The sequence below is a fragment of the Canis lupus genome, chromosome 38, assembly GCF_011100685.1.
Source record: "Canis lupus familiaris isolate Mischka breed German Shepherd chromosome 38, alternate assembly UU_Cfam_GSD_1.0, whole genome shotgun sequence".
NCBI classification, from domain to species: Eukaryota; Metazoa; Chordata; class Mammalia; order Carnivora; family Canidae; genus Canis; species Canis lupus.
In genome coordinates this window covers 22,866,079-22,879,045 of record NC_049259.1, presented here as the reverse complement: position 1 = coordinate 22,879,045, position 12,967 = coordinate 22,866,079, and the positions used below count along the sequence as shown (strand labels likewise).

The window sequence follows — 12,967 nt, the reverse complement described above, 5'->3', positions numbered from 1 at the left end:
TGGAGGAGGAGGGTGGTGGCCGCAGGCCGCAGGAAGAGCTCGCCCCCACGCAGGGCCCGCGTCGCCCGTCAGCTGCCAAGGGGCCCTGCGAGCCCCGGCCTGTGGGGCCCTCACGCCGAGGCTCGGACCCTGTGGCGGAAGCCGTCCCTGCCCCCCGCAAGCCCAGCCAGGGGCTCTGGGCCAGAACTGTCCTGAGGCCTTTGTGACCACAGAGCTGGGGGTTGCCACGGCGCCCGCAGGGCCTGGGCCGGGGCCTCCTCCCCTGAGCCACCGCTGGCACTCGGCATCTGCACCTGCTCCCCGAGACAGGGCTGCCCCCACCCTGTCCCCGGCCCTGCTCGGCCTCGCCCTCCCGGGAGCCCCCCTCCAGCCTCTGCTCCCCCACCCGTTCCCCCCGGGCTACCCGGCCCCCCACTTCCCTCTGGGCGCTGTCACCATCTCCTCCGCGCTCTGGGCCTCCTTCCCCGCAGCTGAGCTGGGTCTGCGATCTCCAGGGAGGACCATGGGGCGTGGGGGGAAGAAGGGGACCGTGACCCCTCGGGAGCTGAACCCAAGCCCAAGACTTAAAAGGGGGCCTAAAATGGGGAAGAGAAGAAAAATGAAGAGGAAAAAAAAGAAGACTGATATGGAGGAGCTGAAGAAGGAAGTGGTCCTGGTAAGAACCCCCCGCTGCCCTCCTCAGCCCGGGCCGGCCCTCCCCGCTGGGACCAGCTCCCAGGCCAGGCCTGTCCCTCTTCCCCAGGTGCTTCCCCCGCCCCCCGGAAATGACCCGGGTCACCGCCTGTCCCCCAACGACTCCACTGTCCCCTCAGGACGATCACAAATTAACCCTGGAAGAGCTGAGCACCAAGTACTCCGTGGACCTGATGATGGTGAGCGAAGGAGGCCCCTCGGGGGGTGGAGGGTCTCCGTCCCACCGGTCCCACTCGGGGCCCCGACTTGCCGGGCGATGCTGTTACCCGCCCTGCACCCAGGGACGTCGCCCAGCAACACCCCCAAGAGCTCAGGGTGACGTGAGAGAAAGGAGAAGGGGCAGGGCAGCTCTCCAGCCAGGGTCCTCGGGACCCCCTCTCTGCTCCCACGAAGTATCAAGACCCTAAGGAGCTTTGGTTTATGTGAGGTACGTCTACCCACGATGATCCTATTCAACACAACCACTGAGAAAATTAAAAAGCACTCCCTGATTCATTTCGAAATGAGGGTAGATCCACCGTATATGAGTAAAAATAATATTTTCATGACAAATAACTGTTTTCCCAAATAAAAATCTAGCAGCGTCTAGAGCAAACCTCTTTAATGTCTAGCTTTTTAATAGAAGACAGCTGGATTCCCATATATTTTCAGTATTAAATCCGTCGCGATGCTACGCGTCACGTAGCCTCTGGAAACTTCCACCACATGCCCGAGAGCAAGGGTGGGAAAAGACGAACCATGATTTAGCCCCCTTGTGAGAATCGTCTGACCTCGCCGACTCGCCGAGGGGGGCTCGGGGCCCCGTGAGTGCCCAGACCACACTTTGAGAACCACCACTTCAACAGTGAACTAATACTTTGCCTATCACCACTAGTGCTGCTGCTACTGTGGCCACTGACACAAGGACCCCAAATAAAAACTTAGAGTACAAGCTCTTAGTTCTAGAATCTCTTCACTGAAGGGCTCCATCTGGTAACCAGGGAGGCGCGTAGGAGCCTTGAATGTTTTCATTCAAACTGTGTGTCTTTCAGGGGGAGCTGGGGAGGGGCCGGTGGGGACTAAGGAGAGCTTGTTCTAGAGCCCTCTGGGGGGATCCCTGGGGGCTCAGTGGCTGAGCATCTGCCTTCACCTCAGGGTGTGACCCCAAGGTCCCAGGATCGAGTCCCACGTCGGGCTCCCTGCATGGAGCCTGCTTCTCCCTCTGCCTGGGTCTCTGCCTCTCTGTGTGTCTCTCATGAAATAAATAAAATCTTAAGAAATAAAAAAGAAAAGAAAAGAAAGGACCTTCTGGTGGGTTCTACTCTTTCAGGTAGAGGGAAGGGCACACAGACGCAGGCCCAGGGTACGGGGAGGACCTCTGCATTCATGGGTTTGGTTGGCATTTTCCCCCGAGTCTGAGTGAAAGACCCCAAGTGTGAACGTCCGGACGTCATTGGCGTGCCCCCTCGTGGCGTTGGGCTTGCACGTTAGCTCATCGGCGTGAGGGCTGGCACCCCGGGAAGGCAGGGACCAGCTGGTCCCCGTGTCCTGCCGCTGCACCCGCCCGAGACAGGTGTTGGGTTGTGAGTCAGCCCATCAGCCTGAAGTCCCGGCCCGCGCAAGCGTGTGCTAAACGAGGGGAACCCCCCTGTCCTGCCAGTTTAAGGCCCCACTTCTCGAGAAAGAATGCGCAGGTGACCTTCAGGGGGTCGGTTGGTCTCCAGCGCCTGGGGCTGCGGCACCCCTGAGCTTCACTCGTGCTGCTCCTCCGCTCGGGGCTCTCTATCCGTCCCTGGTTCCTCTCCACGCAGGGCCTTAGCCCCGAAAGGGCGCAGGAAATCTTGAAAAAAAATGGGCCCAACGCCCTCACCCCGCCCCCCACAACCCCGGAGTGGGTCAAGTTCTGTCGCCAGCTGTTCGGGGGCTTCTCCATCCTGCTGTGGATCGGGGCCATCCTCTGCTTCCTGGCCTACGGCATCCAGGTGCACTACAAGGAGGACTCGACCAAGGACAACGTGAGTGTGCTGGGCTGCGGCCTGCGCCCGCCACGCGCTCCCCCGAGGTCCCCGCCCGAATCCCTGGCGCCCCCGGCCGCTGAGGGACCCCTCAGCCCCCTGCTTCCCCGGCCTGTGGTCTAGCGGCCACGGGCCCAGCTCCCCGAGCCGGATGCTTTCCCCCAGACACGTGCTCTGCTTCACGATCGTCCCACGCCCGGCAGAGCACTCGCAGCCCCTCCTCTTCCCCAGACGGTTCATCCCCGCATCCTCTCCGGTCCCCCTCCCTGGCCAGGCCCCCTCCCCTCCGCATCCCCCAGCCCACAAACCATCTTCCCGGGTGTTTGCTGGACCTTGCTGGCCCTCACGGAAGCTCAGGGTTCCGGAGTGAGGCACCCCGCCTCGGACTCTTCCTTAACCCCGGCTGTTACCCTTGCAAGCTCATTTTCTGAGGATGAAGAAGATGACGAAGACCTCCTGACGAGCCCTCTGTTTCCCCGCCCCCAGCTGTACCTGGGCATGGTCCTGGCTATTGTGGTCATGATCACCGGCTGCTTCTCCTACTACCAGGAGGCCAAGAGCTCCAAGATCATGGAGTCTTTCAGGAACATGGTGCCTCAGGTAGGACTGGGGTGGGAGGATGGAGTGAGGGAGGTGTAGAATGTGGCCAAACACACGAATTTTAAAGTCCCTGGAAAATTATACCCAACAGTACGTGAGCTGAGTGAGGCTGGTGATGAGGATGAGGGTCACTCGTGTTTTACTCTCAGGCCTTAAAAGTACCTGAGAAAGACGCAGCATCACCATGAAGTAGCGTAGTCTGCAACGCATGATCTCAATGTGGCGAGCATAATCTGGAGTCCCAAATGAGAACATTCTATTGAAAGGTGGGAGGTACAAAGGAGGTTGGAGAAGCTGGATTCTTCAAATGTCAGTGACCTTGAAGACAAAGCACAGGGGCGCCTGGGTGGCTCGGTCGGTTGAGCATCTAACTCTTGATTTTGGCTCTCAGGTCGTGATCTCAGGGTTGTGAGATTGAGCCCTGCCTTGGGCTCCAAGCTTGGGGGGGGAGTCTGTTTGCCATTCTCCCTCCCTCCCTCTGCACATCTGCCCTCACCTTGTGCATGCTCTTTCTCTCTAAAAAAAAAAAAAAAAAAAGACAAAGTGCAGCTATGAGAATGTTCCAGACCACAGGAGGCTAAAGGGACACAACAACTAGTATCTAGACACCTGGCTGAGAGCAAATCCTGTGCTGAAGGAGAAAATAGTGTGGCAAAGGACATACTGGGCCCTGACAAAACTGGAAGACAGACGGTCGATGACGGTCTGGTGTCAAAGGAAATCTAGTGAAATCCACAACCGCGTTGCGGGTGTTTAACACACTGATTCAGGTGCCCGGGTGGCTCAGCGGGTGAGCACCTGCCTTCAGCTCAGGGCGTGACCCCGGGGTCCTGGGATCGAGTCCCGCATCGGGCTCCCCGCAGGGAGCCTGCTTCTCCCTCTGCCTGGGTCTCTGCCTCTCTCTGTGTGTCTCTCATGAATAAATAAATATTAATCTTAAAAAAAAAAAAAAACCAACAACCCATACTGATTCTCGGGATGTCCACACTAAAGTACGCAGGAGAGAAGTTCGCGATGTAGGAAACTTACCCTCCGATGGTGCCAGCACAGACGTGTTCGCACCCTGTACAGTGACCAAATGACAGAGCTCATGGGGTAAGATGTCAACAGGTGAATCTGGATAAAGGTTATACAGGTATTCGCGACACAATTTTTATGCTTGCCACTTTTCTGAGAGTTTAGATGGTTTTCTAATAAGAAGTGATGTTTAAGCATCTGGAAGTAAGATGACAGCAGAAAGAGGTTTCTAGGCACAGAGCTGGAAACTGGGAGAGGAACGGGCGCCAGAATTTCCCGACAGCGTTGTCATGTTCTGGTGTCACAGCCCAGGATCTTTTCCTGGGTTCAGTCAGGGAACGATGCTTTGGTAAAATGAAGTCGGAGTTTGGAGACCTTTAATTAGCTTTTGCTGCCTAACAAGCCACCCCAAACGTCGTGGCTCGGAACAGGAATCAGCGTTTGCCCCACGTCTGTGGCAGGGCTGTTCTGATCTGGGGTGAGCTGAGGGATGCTGCACGGGCGCAGATGACCTCACCCCCGTGTCTGGGGATGGCCGAGCCGGCTGTGACAGCCGGGGCCTTTCTCCTTCTGACCTCTCTTCCTCCGGGAGGCTGGCTCAGGCTTGCTCGATCCGGAGGCAGGGGGGTTCCCGGGGACAGCAGGGCAAGCCCCCACCTGCAAGTACTTTTTAAGCTTTTTTTAAGCTCTACATCATGCTTCTAATGTCTGATGAGCTGGAGCACGGCGTACAGCCAAGCCTCAGTGTGGGGATGCGGAGGCAGACTCCATCTCTTAGGAGAGGACCGTTGCAGTCGCGCTGCAAGGGACAGGATGGTCAGCATTCAGAGTCTGCCACAGAGCCCCTCCAGGGTGGTGTGCCGAGGGACGGCATCGAGAAGGGAGTCAGAAGGAAGGCGATGAGGCACAGGAGCTTACAGGCCAGGAGCGGGTATGGGGGACGCAGAAAACTTCGGCAATGACCCCGCACCATCATCCCACAGCAAGCTCTGGTGATTCGAGCTGGAGAGAAGATGCAGATCAATGTAGAGGACGTGGTGGTAGGAGACCTCGTGGAGGTGAAGGGGGGAGACCGAATCCCGGCGGACCTCCGGCTCATCTCCACGCAGGGATGTAAGGTGAGGGAGTGAGGGGAGCCCCGGGAGGGGGCCAAGCACGGTCTTAGGTGGCCTCAGGTAGTGAGCCGGACTCGGTTAAGGAAAGCACGCTCTTATTATCCAGAACCTCCAGTAGAGACGAGTGCAAATTCGAGGTTGGAGACAACAGGTGCTTGTGTGTAAATTTGTTTCTCCCCGCGTGCCAATAATGATGATGGTGGTGGCAGACGAAGACGTGTCACCGTCATAAAGGAATCTTTCCTCCCATGCTCACTTGACGACCCATCCTCCCTCCCATCCAGGTGGACAACTCATCCTTGACTGGAGAGTCAGAGCCCCAGACCCTCTCCCCTGACTTCACCCACGAGAACCCTCTGGAGACCCGCAACATCTGTTTCTTCTCCACCAACTGTGTGGAAGGTGAGCATCACACCATAAATGCCTCGTTGCAAAAGCAGAGATTGAAATAAAGATTTCAAGAACGCCCTATCTTCTCAAGGTAGTTGGGTAGGTAACAGCTGGTGACCAGCCCAGGTCCTCCAGCACTCACGAGCTGTATGACCTTTGGTGAAAGGTCAAAGCCACCATTTCCACATTTGCACCACGATGATACCAAGGGTCGCTATCCCGTAGATTTTTATGTGGATTCAATGAGACAATGCGTATACAGCACCCAGCACAAAGCCTCACACGTTGGAAGTGCCCTGTGATCGTCACCGCGTATCATTCCAGCCGGTGAACGGACTGTGCTCTCTAGAAGTTGAAAACAGCCCAGAAGGGCAGAAAATTATTCAGCCCCACTAGGTCAACCTTCTCCTGAATGAGCCCCAGCTTCTCACTATTCCAGGGAGGTATTGGCATTGGAAAGTTGAGTTTCCCGAGGTGCCGCTCACACTTTGGCTTTGCTCCTGGAACCTAAGACACCTGAACAGGGAGGCAATTCTGAAAGGTGGTTGCAACGGACTCAGTCTCATGTCAACCTTCCCCCTTGAGGAGGCCAGCAAGACTCTCTGGAACATACGTGAAAGCCATTATTCATGCTTAAGAACAAATGTTCGGGTATCTAAGAAACAGCTATTTTTTTAATTGAACGCCCCGTATGGGCCGAGTGCTTACAGATGTCTCTGGCCCTCACGACACAACACAGCAGGCATTATCTCTACTTCACATGTGAAGAGCTCAAAGGAATTAAATGCGGTACCCAAGGGCACAAGTCAATAGCAAAGAGGAGACTCAAGGAATCCTTGAGTGCGGGTCTGTCTCCCAAAGCTCGTGCTCTTTCCACAGACCCTTCCCTGGAATAAAGCTTGCCAACGACCTCTCCGGTCATGAAAGTGTTTGACAAATATTTTAAAAGACGAGAATAACAATAAAGCTGAAGAAGAATCCATCCAGAAAATAAAATATATATATTGAAACTTAAAAAAAAATCGCTTCTCGGCCTTTTGGCTAAGATCAAGTGAAACTTAAAAAAAAATTTTTTTTGATTGGGCAGAGAGATGCAGGTTATCAAGCTTCCCTTGAAAGCACTAGATTCTTTTTTTTTTTTTTTTTTTTTTTAAGATTTTATCTATTCATGAGAGACACAGAGAGAGGCAGAGACACAGGCAGAGGGAGAGGCAGGCTCCATGCAAGGAGCCCAATGTGGGACTCGATCCTGGGTCTCCAGGATCACACCCTGGGCTGAAGGCAGCGCTAAACTGCTGGGCCACTGGGGCTGCCCCAAGCACTAGATTCCTATTATTAACTTTTAGGGAAAAGTTTTGCTCACATTTGTCCTTCCCAAGTAGGTTTTTTATCACCAACATATATGCTTCAGAGAAGGGGGAGAGTGGGCAGTGGCATCCCATCTGAGAAACAAGGGTCTGGCGGGGATAGAGGCGGCCTTAATGGGAGACCAGAGGGACTCAACATGTGGCCCAGAGGATGGAGAGAGGTTGCAGGAGCTCTTGACTCTTAAAGGGAGGAATGTCCATGCGCTTTGCAAATGAGGAGCATACCTTAACCTTTATTCCAGACCCTCTGCTCCCTACTTTTGTGGCCCTGATAGGGCAGTGGGTACAGACATCTGTCTTTGGGTTCTCGTGCATCTCCATGGGGCCTGAGCTGTCTCCCTCTAGATGTGCAGGACAACAGAGGAGTCTGTCCAGCCGGGGGTATGAGAGCCTTGCCCTTGGGCTTAACTTCCCCAGGTTGACATCAACCCATCCTACGTCTAGATACTAGATCCTGCCTCTCCGCACATGGGTTAATCCATTTTTCACAGTAAAAATGAAGAACTAGACCAAACTGTGACACAAAATAGTTACAGGGAGCCCCAGATTCCATGCCTGCCCCAAACACCAAACGCTCTCGGCACCTCTCAGCAAGTGTAGCGTCCTCGACAAGACCCGGCGAAGGCCTCGGCCCTTCCGGGGACAGCCAGCGTGGAGCGCGTGTGCGAAGGGCCTCGTGCCCGAGCCACTCTTCCCTGGAACACCGGCCTCCCGTGGCCATCCAGGTGGGACCCTGCTCTCAGGCGCACTCAGCTGGAGGCTGCCCCAGAGATGAGCGGCCTCCCGCACCACAGTGTCTGTGGGAGCTGTCGGGGTAGAGCCGCCCCCACTGAGCCCCACGTGTGACTCTGAATCATCCCTCCTTAAGACCCTGAACTCCTCTAAACGAAGAAAAGGAAGACACCGACAGTCGCGCACCTACTGGGTGCCCGATTCGGTTCTGGGCTCCTTGATGGGCGCGCACCCCTCGTGCCAAGCTGAGGAAGCCGGAGTCGGTGTAAGGAGCTCGCCCTGGGCACACGCTGCCCCGGTGGAAAGTTGAACTTGCGGCCGGAGTCCCCGGATTCTAAACTAAGTGCTACTTCTAGAACAGGGTGATTCTGACCGTGACTTGGAAGGGTAGCAACTGCCCCATCACAGCGAAGCAGGAAACCTGTTTTGAGCCAAGAACCTAGTCTGGGCCCTCGGCCGTCACCTCAAGCCCCGTGAGTGAGTGAGTGAGTGAGTGAGCGGCCTCCAAGGCGCAGAGGTCGCCCCCCCCCCAGGCCTGCGCAGGCCCCGAGCCCGTGTTATGGCCTCTGCTCCCCGGCAGGGGTCAGGCTGGCTCCAGCGCCGAGCGGGGAGAGGCTCGGCCTCGCCACCACCCATCCGCGGGGTAACTCTCGGTGGTAGGGGTGACGGGGCACTCTGCCACTCGCAGGGGAGGCGCAGCTGCACCCCCAGCTCTACCCGCCCCTCCCGCCCCAGGTGTGACAACCGCCAGCCCTCCAGATGTTGCCCTGTGTCTCCCGGGGACGGACTGCCACCAGCTGCGGACCACTGGTTTGGGGGATGAGCAGATGCTGGAAGGGAGGACTCTAGAAGGGCGCCCCTATTCCTGGGGCTCTAGAAACTCCGGCTGCTGAGGGCCGAGAAGGACACATACAGGCCGTCGAGCTTCTCGACAGGCAAGGCGACGAGTCCACGACATTGGACAACTGTGAACTCTCCGCAGAGGTGTTTCGGGCGAGAACTTTACTTGTATAAAGTAAACACGCGAGGGCAGCCCGGGTGGCTCGGAGGTTCAGCGCCTGCCTTGGGCCCAGGGCGTGATGCTAGAGACCCGGGATCGAGTCCCGCGTCGGGCTCCCTGCATGGAGCCTGCTTCTCCCTCTGCCTGTGTCTCCGCCTCTCTCTCTCTCTCATGAATAAATAAATAAAATCTTAAAAAAAAAAAAAAACCTGAACACACGGAGCATAGAATACAAGAGCCTCCCGGAGGGCCTCCTCGAGTGTCCACCTTGCTGTTGAGCACAGAGGGTTCTCCTCGTGGGCGCCCAGGCCGGCAGCGCCCCGCCTCAGACCTCCCCGTTGCTCCGCAGGAACAGCCCGGGGCATCGTGATCGCCACGGGAGACTCCACGGTGATGGGCCGCATCGCCACCCTGACGTCCGGCCTGGTGGTCGGCAAGACCCCCATCGCGGCTGAGATCGAGCACTTCATCCAGCTGATCACGGGGGTGGCCGGCTTCCTGGGGGTCTCCTTCTTCGTGCTCTCGCTCATCCTGGGCTACGGCTGGCTGGAGGCTGTCATCTTCCTCATCGGCATCATCGTGGCCAACGTGCCCGAGGGGCTGCTGGCCACCGTCACCGTGAGTGGCCAAGGGGGAGGGCGGCCTCTGGGCAGACACCCGCCCCAGGGGGTGAGACCCTTAGTCTCTCTCTGGCTGTTGAACCCAGTGCAGAGGACCCGTGACGTGTGTGCCTCAGCTCCCAAACCCTCCCGGCTTCCTCCCCCCATGTGTTCTGGTGCCTTCTCTTTCTTCCCCGTGGGTAGCGATGCAGGAAGCGTTAGATTCTTCGTGGCCGGCAATGAGTTCCGGTCCTGGCTGCACCGGCCGGGAAACTTGGCCAAATCACTGAACATCTCCAGATTAACTCAGAATTATAGCATCTTGTTGGGAAGGACTTCAAAGCCCATAAAAATCCAACCTTTCGACCAATGCTGAATATCTCGTGCACACACCATGGGAGGAGATGATTATTTCTAGTCCTGGGAAGTCCGCCCCTTTGGTCTCCGCTCATGTCACCGCTGGGTTGCTCTAGCTGGATCTCATTGTGTTGAGCAGAAATATGATTTCCTGTTTGGTCCTGGTTTTCCCATCTGAAGAAACACAAAACAAGTCATTTCTCTCTCTCCTACAAACTATGCTTTTGTGTGACCCTCACACTCTCTGGTGGGAGGTGAAATCATCTTTTTCCCCCAGTTTTTCACATAACATGGTCATCCCTGGTTTATTGGTCACCTATGTTGGGATATGCTCTAGTTTATCAATATTCTTCTTAAAATAGAAACAAGAATAATACTCAGGGTGTGGTTGGTTAGCACAAGAACCTCAGGACTGGTGCTAATATGTAAATAAATCATAACCCCGTGATCAGGCTTCTATATTCATATAACCCTCGCCTGGGCAGCCCGGGGGGCTCAGTTTAGCGCTGCCTTCAGCCCAGGGCCTGATCCTGACGTCCCAGGATCGAGTCCCACGTCAGGCTCCCTGCATGGAGCCTGCTTCTCCCTCTGCCTGTGTCTCTGCCTCTCTCTCTCTCTCTGTGTCTCTAATGAATAAATAAATAAAATCTTGAAAAAAAAATATAATCCTCACCTAAGAACATATTAGTTTTTAAAACAACCCCGCCACCCAGCTGACTTTCATTGAACTCCTGGTCCACATAATGAACGTCAACAAAAATTTCCCGGTTTAAACAATTTCTCAAGTCCTTTCCAATGTTGCAATATTCTTTCTCAATTTCAAGATTCTCCCCCTTTTTCTTCTTCTTTTTTTTTTTTTTTTTTTTCTTTCCATTGGTACAAGTCCCGTTACGCCACAGTGGAAGGTTAGCTACTGACCTGGTTCCCGGGAAGGCTGGACTTGAGAAGGGTGCTTGAACTTGACTGGAACAGGGCTGCTGAACAGAAGAGACGAAAAGGGTCCAGGGGAGCAGAACATTCCGGGGGAGAAGGTCATCCTCTATGGTCCCTGGTAAAGGAAGACACTCTTTTTCCGAAGCTCGGTCGTAAAGCACAAACATGATCCCTCCCCGACTTCCTTTGCCATGGCCACAGATGGAATTGCTAAAGACGAGGTGGGAGCAAAAGGGAAACACCCAAAAAATGTCAATAGCAAGAGAAACCATCGGATTTCCAGAACGCCAAGTGGTGGGAGCAGCTGCCCTGGCCATCTCCGGTAATTCTCAGCGTCTTCACGGCCTTAGGTGTGTCTGACCCTGACGGCCAAGCGCATGTCGCGCAAGAACTGCCTGGTGAAGAACCTGGAGGCAGTGGAGACGCTGGGCTCCACGTCCACCATCTGCTCCGACAAGACGGGCACCCTCACCCAGAACCGCATGACCGTCGCCCACATGTGGTTCGACAAGACCATATACGAGGCCGACACCAGCGAAGAACAGACCGGTGAGCAGCGGCCCCGGCAGGCCTCACGGCGGGGATGGCTGGTGCGGGGCTGAGGGACTGACGGGACGGCTGGGCCCTGGCTGCAGGGAGCGGGGGGACAGGGCAGGGTGCAGGCAAGTCCCTGCTCTAAACCCCCCCCACCACCCGCCCTCACTCACGAGTCTCTTCTTCCTCCCCAGGGAAGACGTTTGCCAAGGGCTCCACTACCTGGTTCATCCTGGCCCGAATCGCTGCCCTCTGCAACCGAGCTGACTTTAAGCCTAACCAGGAGACCCTTCCCATTGCCAAGGTATCAGTCCTGGGGGGGACCCCGGGGTGTCTAGGGCAACCCCGCCCTCTTCCCAGAGATCCCTATCCTGGCGCTCAGCGATCACCGCCAGGACCTCCCCATTGTGCCCTGTCCTGGACCGCACCTCTCGGGCTCACCTGGGGCTCCCCTCGCCAACCCCATCCCGGCAGCGGGCAACAACAGGGGATGCTTCCGAGTCCGCCCTCCTCAAGTTCATCGAGCAGTCGTACAGTTCTGTCGAGGAGATGAGAGAGCAGAACCCCAAGGTGGCAGAGATTCCCTTTAATTCCACCAACAAGTACCAGGTACAGAACCCACGGGGGTGGGATGGTGGCGGGAGATGGGGGGGCTCAGCATTTGGGGAAACGAGAGCTTTGCCTTCGCCTTCACCTTCACTGTCCCCTCAGCACAACAGAATAGAGACCGTGGGTAACCAGCACCCCACGGCGGGGGGCAGGTGTGGGGGGGAGGCTCAGCTCAAGGGAAAGTGCCCGGCAGGTAAAGGGAGGCAGTGGCGTTCGGGCCTAAGTGGAGCAGAGAGGGCTCGCGGGGGTGTCGCGTGGGTAGCAAGGGCTGCTCCGTGACAGCCGCGGGGGGCTCCTGCGAGGTTGGCCGCGAAGGTGAGGCTGGGTTTGCAAGGCCCCGCCCCATTGGCGCCTCACTTCACTCCAGCTGTGATCCTAGCAGCTGCCAGCAGGTAGGTGATGGGGCGGGGGCTCCAGCCTCCAGGAAGGTCGGGCTCCTACGGGACAGTCATGGTTTGCTCAGAGGAGCGGAATTCTCAATGCGCTACCACAGGGGCCAGACGCTCAGGTGCGGTCGAGACAGGAGAAAGGAGACCCCCCCCCAAAAAAAAAGTCAGTTTTGTTTTCCTGTCTTAAAAAACACATAACCGTGCTCGCTTTGGCAGTGCAGGTACTAATGGGCGAACAACACAGAGGGGCAGCAGGGCCTGCGGACGGGCTAACGCACCTGGCGTCATAGGTGAAAGTTGCTAAGACAGTAGGTCCCCCCCGCCCCGATTTTCCTCACGAGGGAAAGGAAATCATAGCTTTAAAAAAATAGCAATAACATAACAAAAGCTACATACGGGGTTTTGAGTTTTTAAAACCCACTTGCAAAAAAAAAAAATTAAAAAAAAAACCCACTTGCCTGTGTCCTCACACTGCACACAGAGCCAGTAAGGGTTAAAGGAACAGATCCAGAGTCCTCCTGTCTCCGCCGGCTCCCAGCCGGTGTAATAAGATAAGTCTCCCGAGCCCGAACTGCAAACTTATGTCTACTTTTCTCCCGACGTTCGGTGGCCTCACAGCCCAGACAAGAATTCTGTGC

The 12,967-nt window shown here is 56.1% G+C and overlaps 1 protein-coding gene across 9 annotated transcripts in view; it reads left to right on the top strand.

Moving 5' to 3' along the window:
* Positions 1–12,967, top strand: part of ATP1A4 (ATPase Na+/K+ transporting subunit alpha 4) — a 57,587-nt gene that overhangs the window by 28,659 nt on the left and 15,961 nt on the right. For 2 of the 9 annotated variants that reach the window (XM_038586362.1, XM_038586363.1), the window contains exons 1-10: positions 322–655; positions 813–872; positions 2,484–2,687; positions 3,174–3,287; positions 5,288–5,422; positions 5,704–5,821; positions 9,258–9,526; positions 11,148–11,346; positions 11,526–11,635; positions 11,806–11,940. In XM_038586362.1, coding sequence (XP_038442290.1) covers positions 503–655; positions 813–872; positions 2,484–2,687; positions 3,174–3,287; positions 5,288–5,422; positions 5,704–5,821; positions 9,258–9,526; positions 11,148–11,346; positions 11,526–11,635; positions 11,806–11,940 — 1,497 coding nt within the window. In that variant the 5' untranslated portion in view covers positions 322–502. Of the gene's footprint in view, positions 1–321; positions 656–812; positions 873–2,483; positions 2,688–3,173; positions 3,288–5,287; positions 5,423–5,703; positions 5,822–9,257; positions 9,527–10,810; positions 11,019–11,147; positions 11,347–11,525; positions 11,636–11,805; positions 11,941–12,967 lie in introns of those variants that run through there. The other 7 variants (XM_038586366.1, XM_038586364.1, XM_038586365.1 and 4 more) reach the window with 6 other exon arrangements.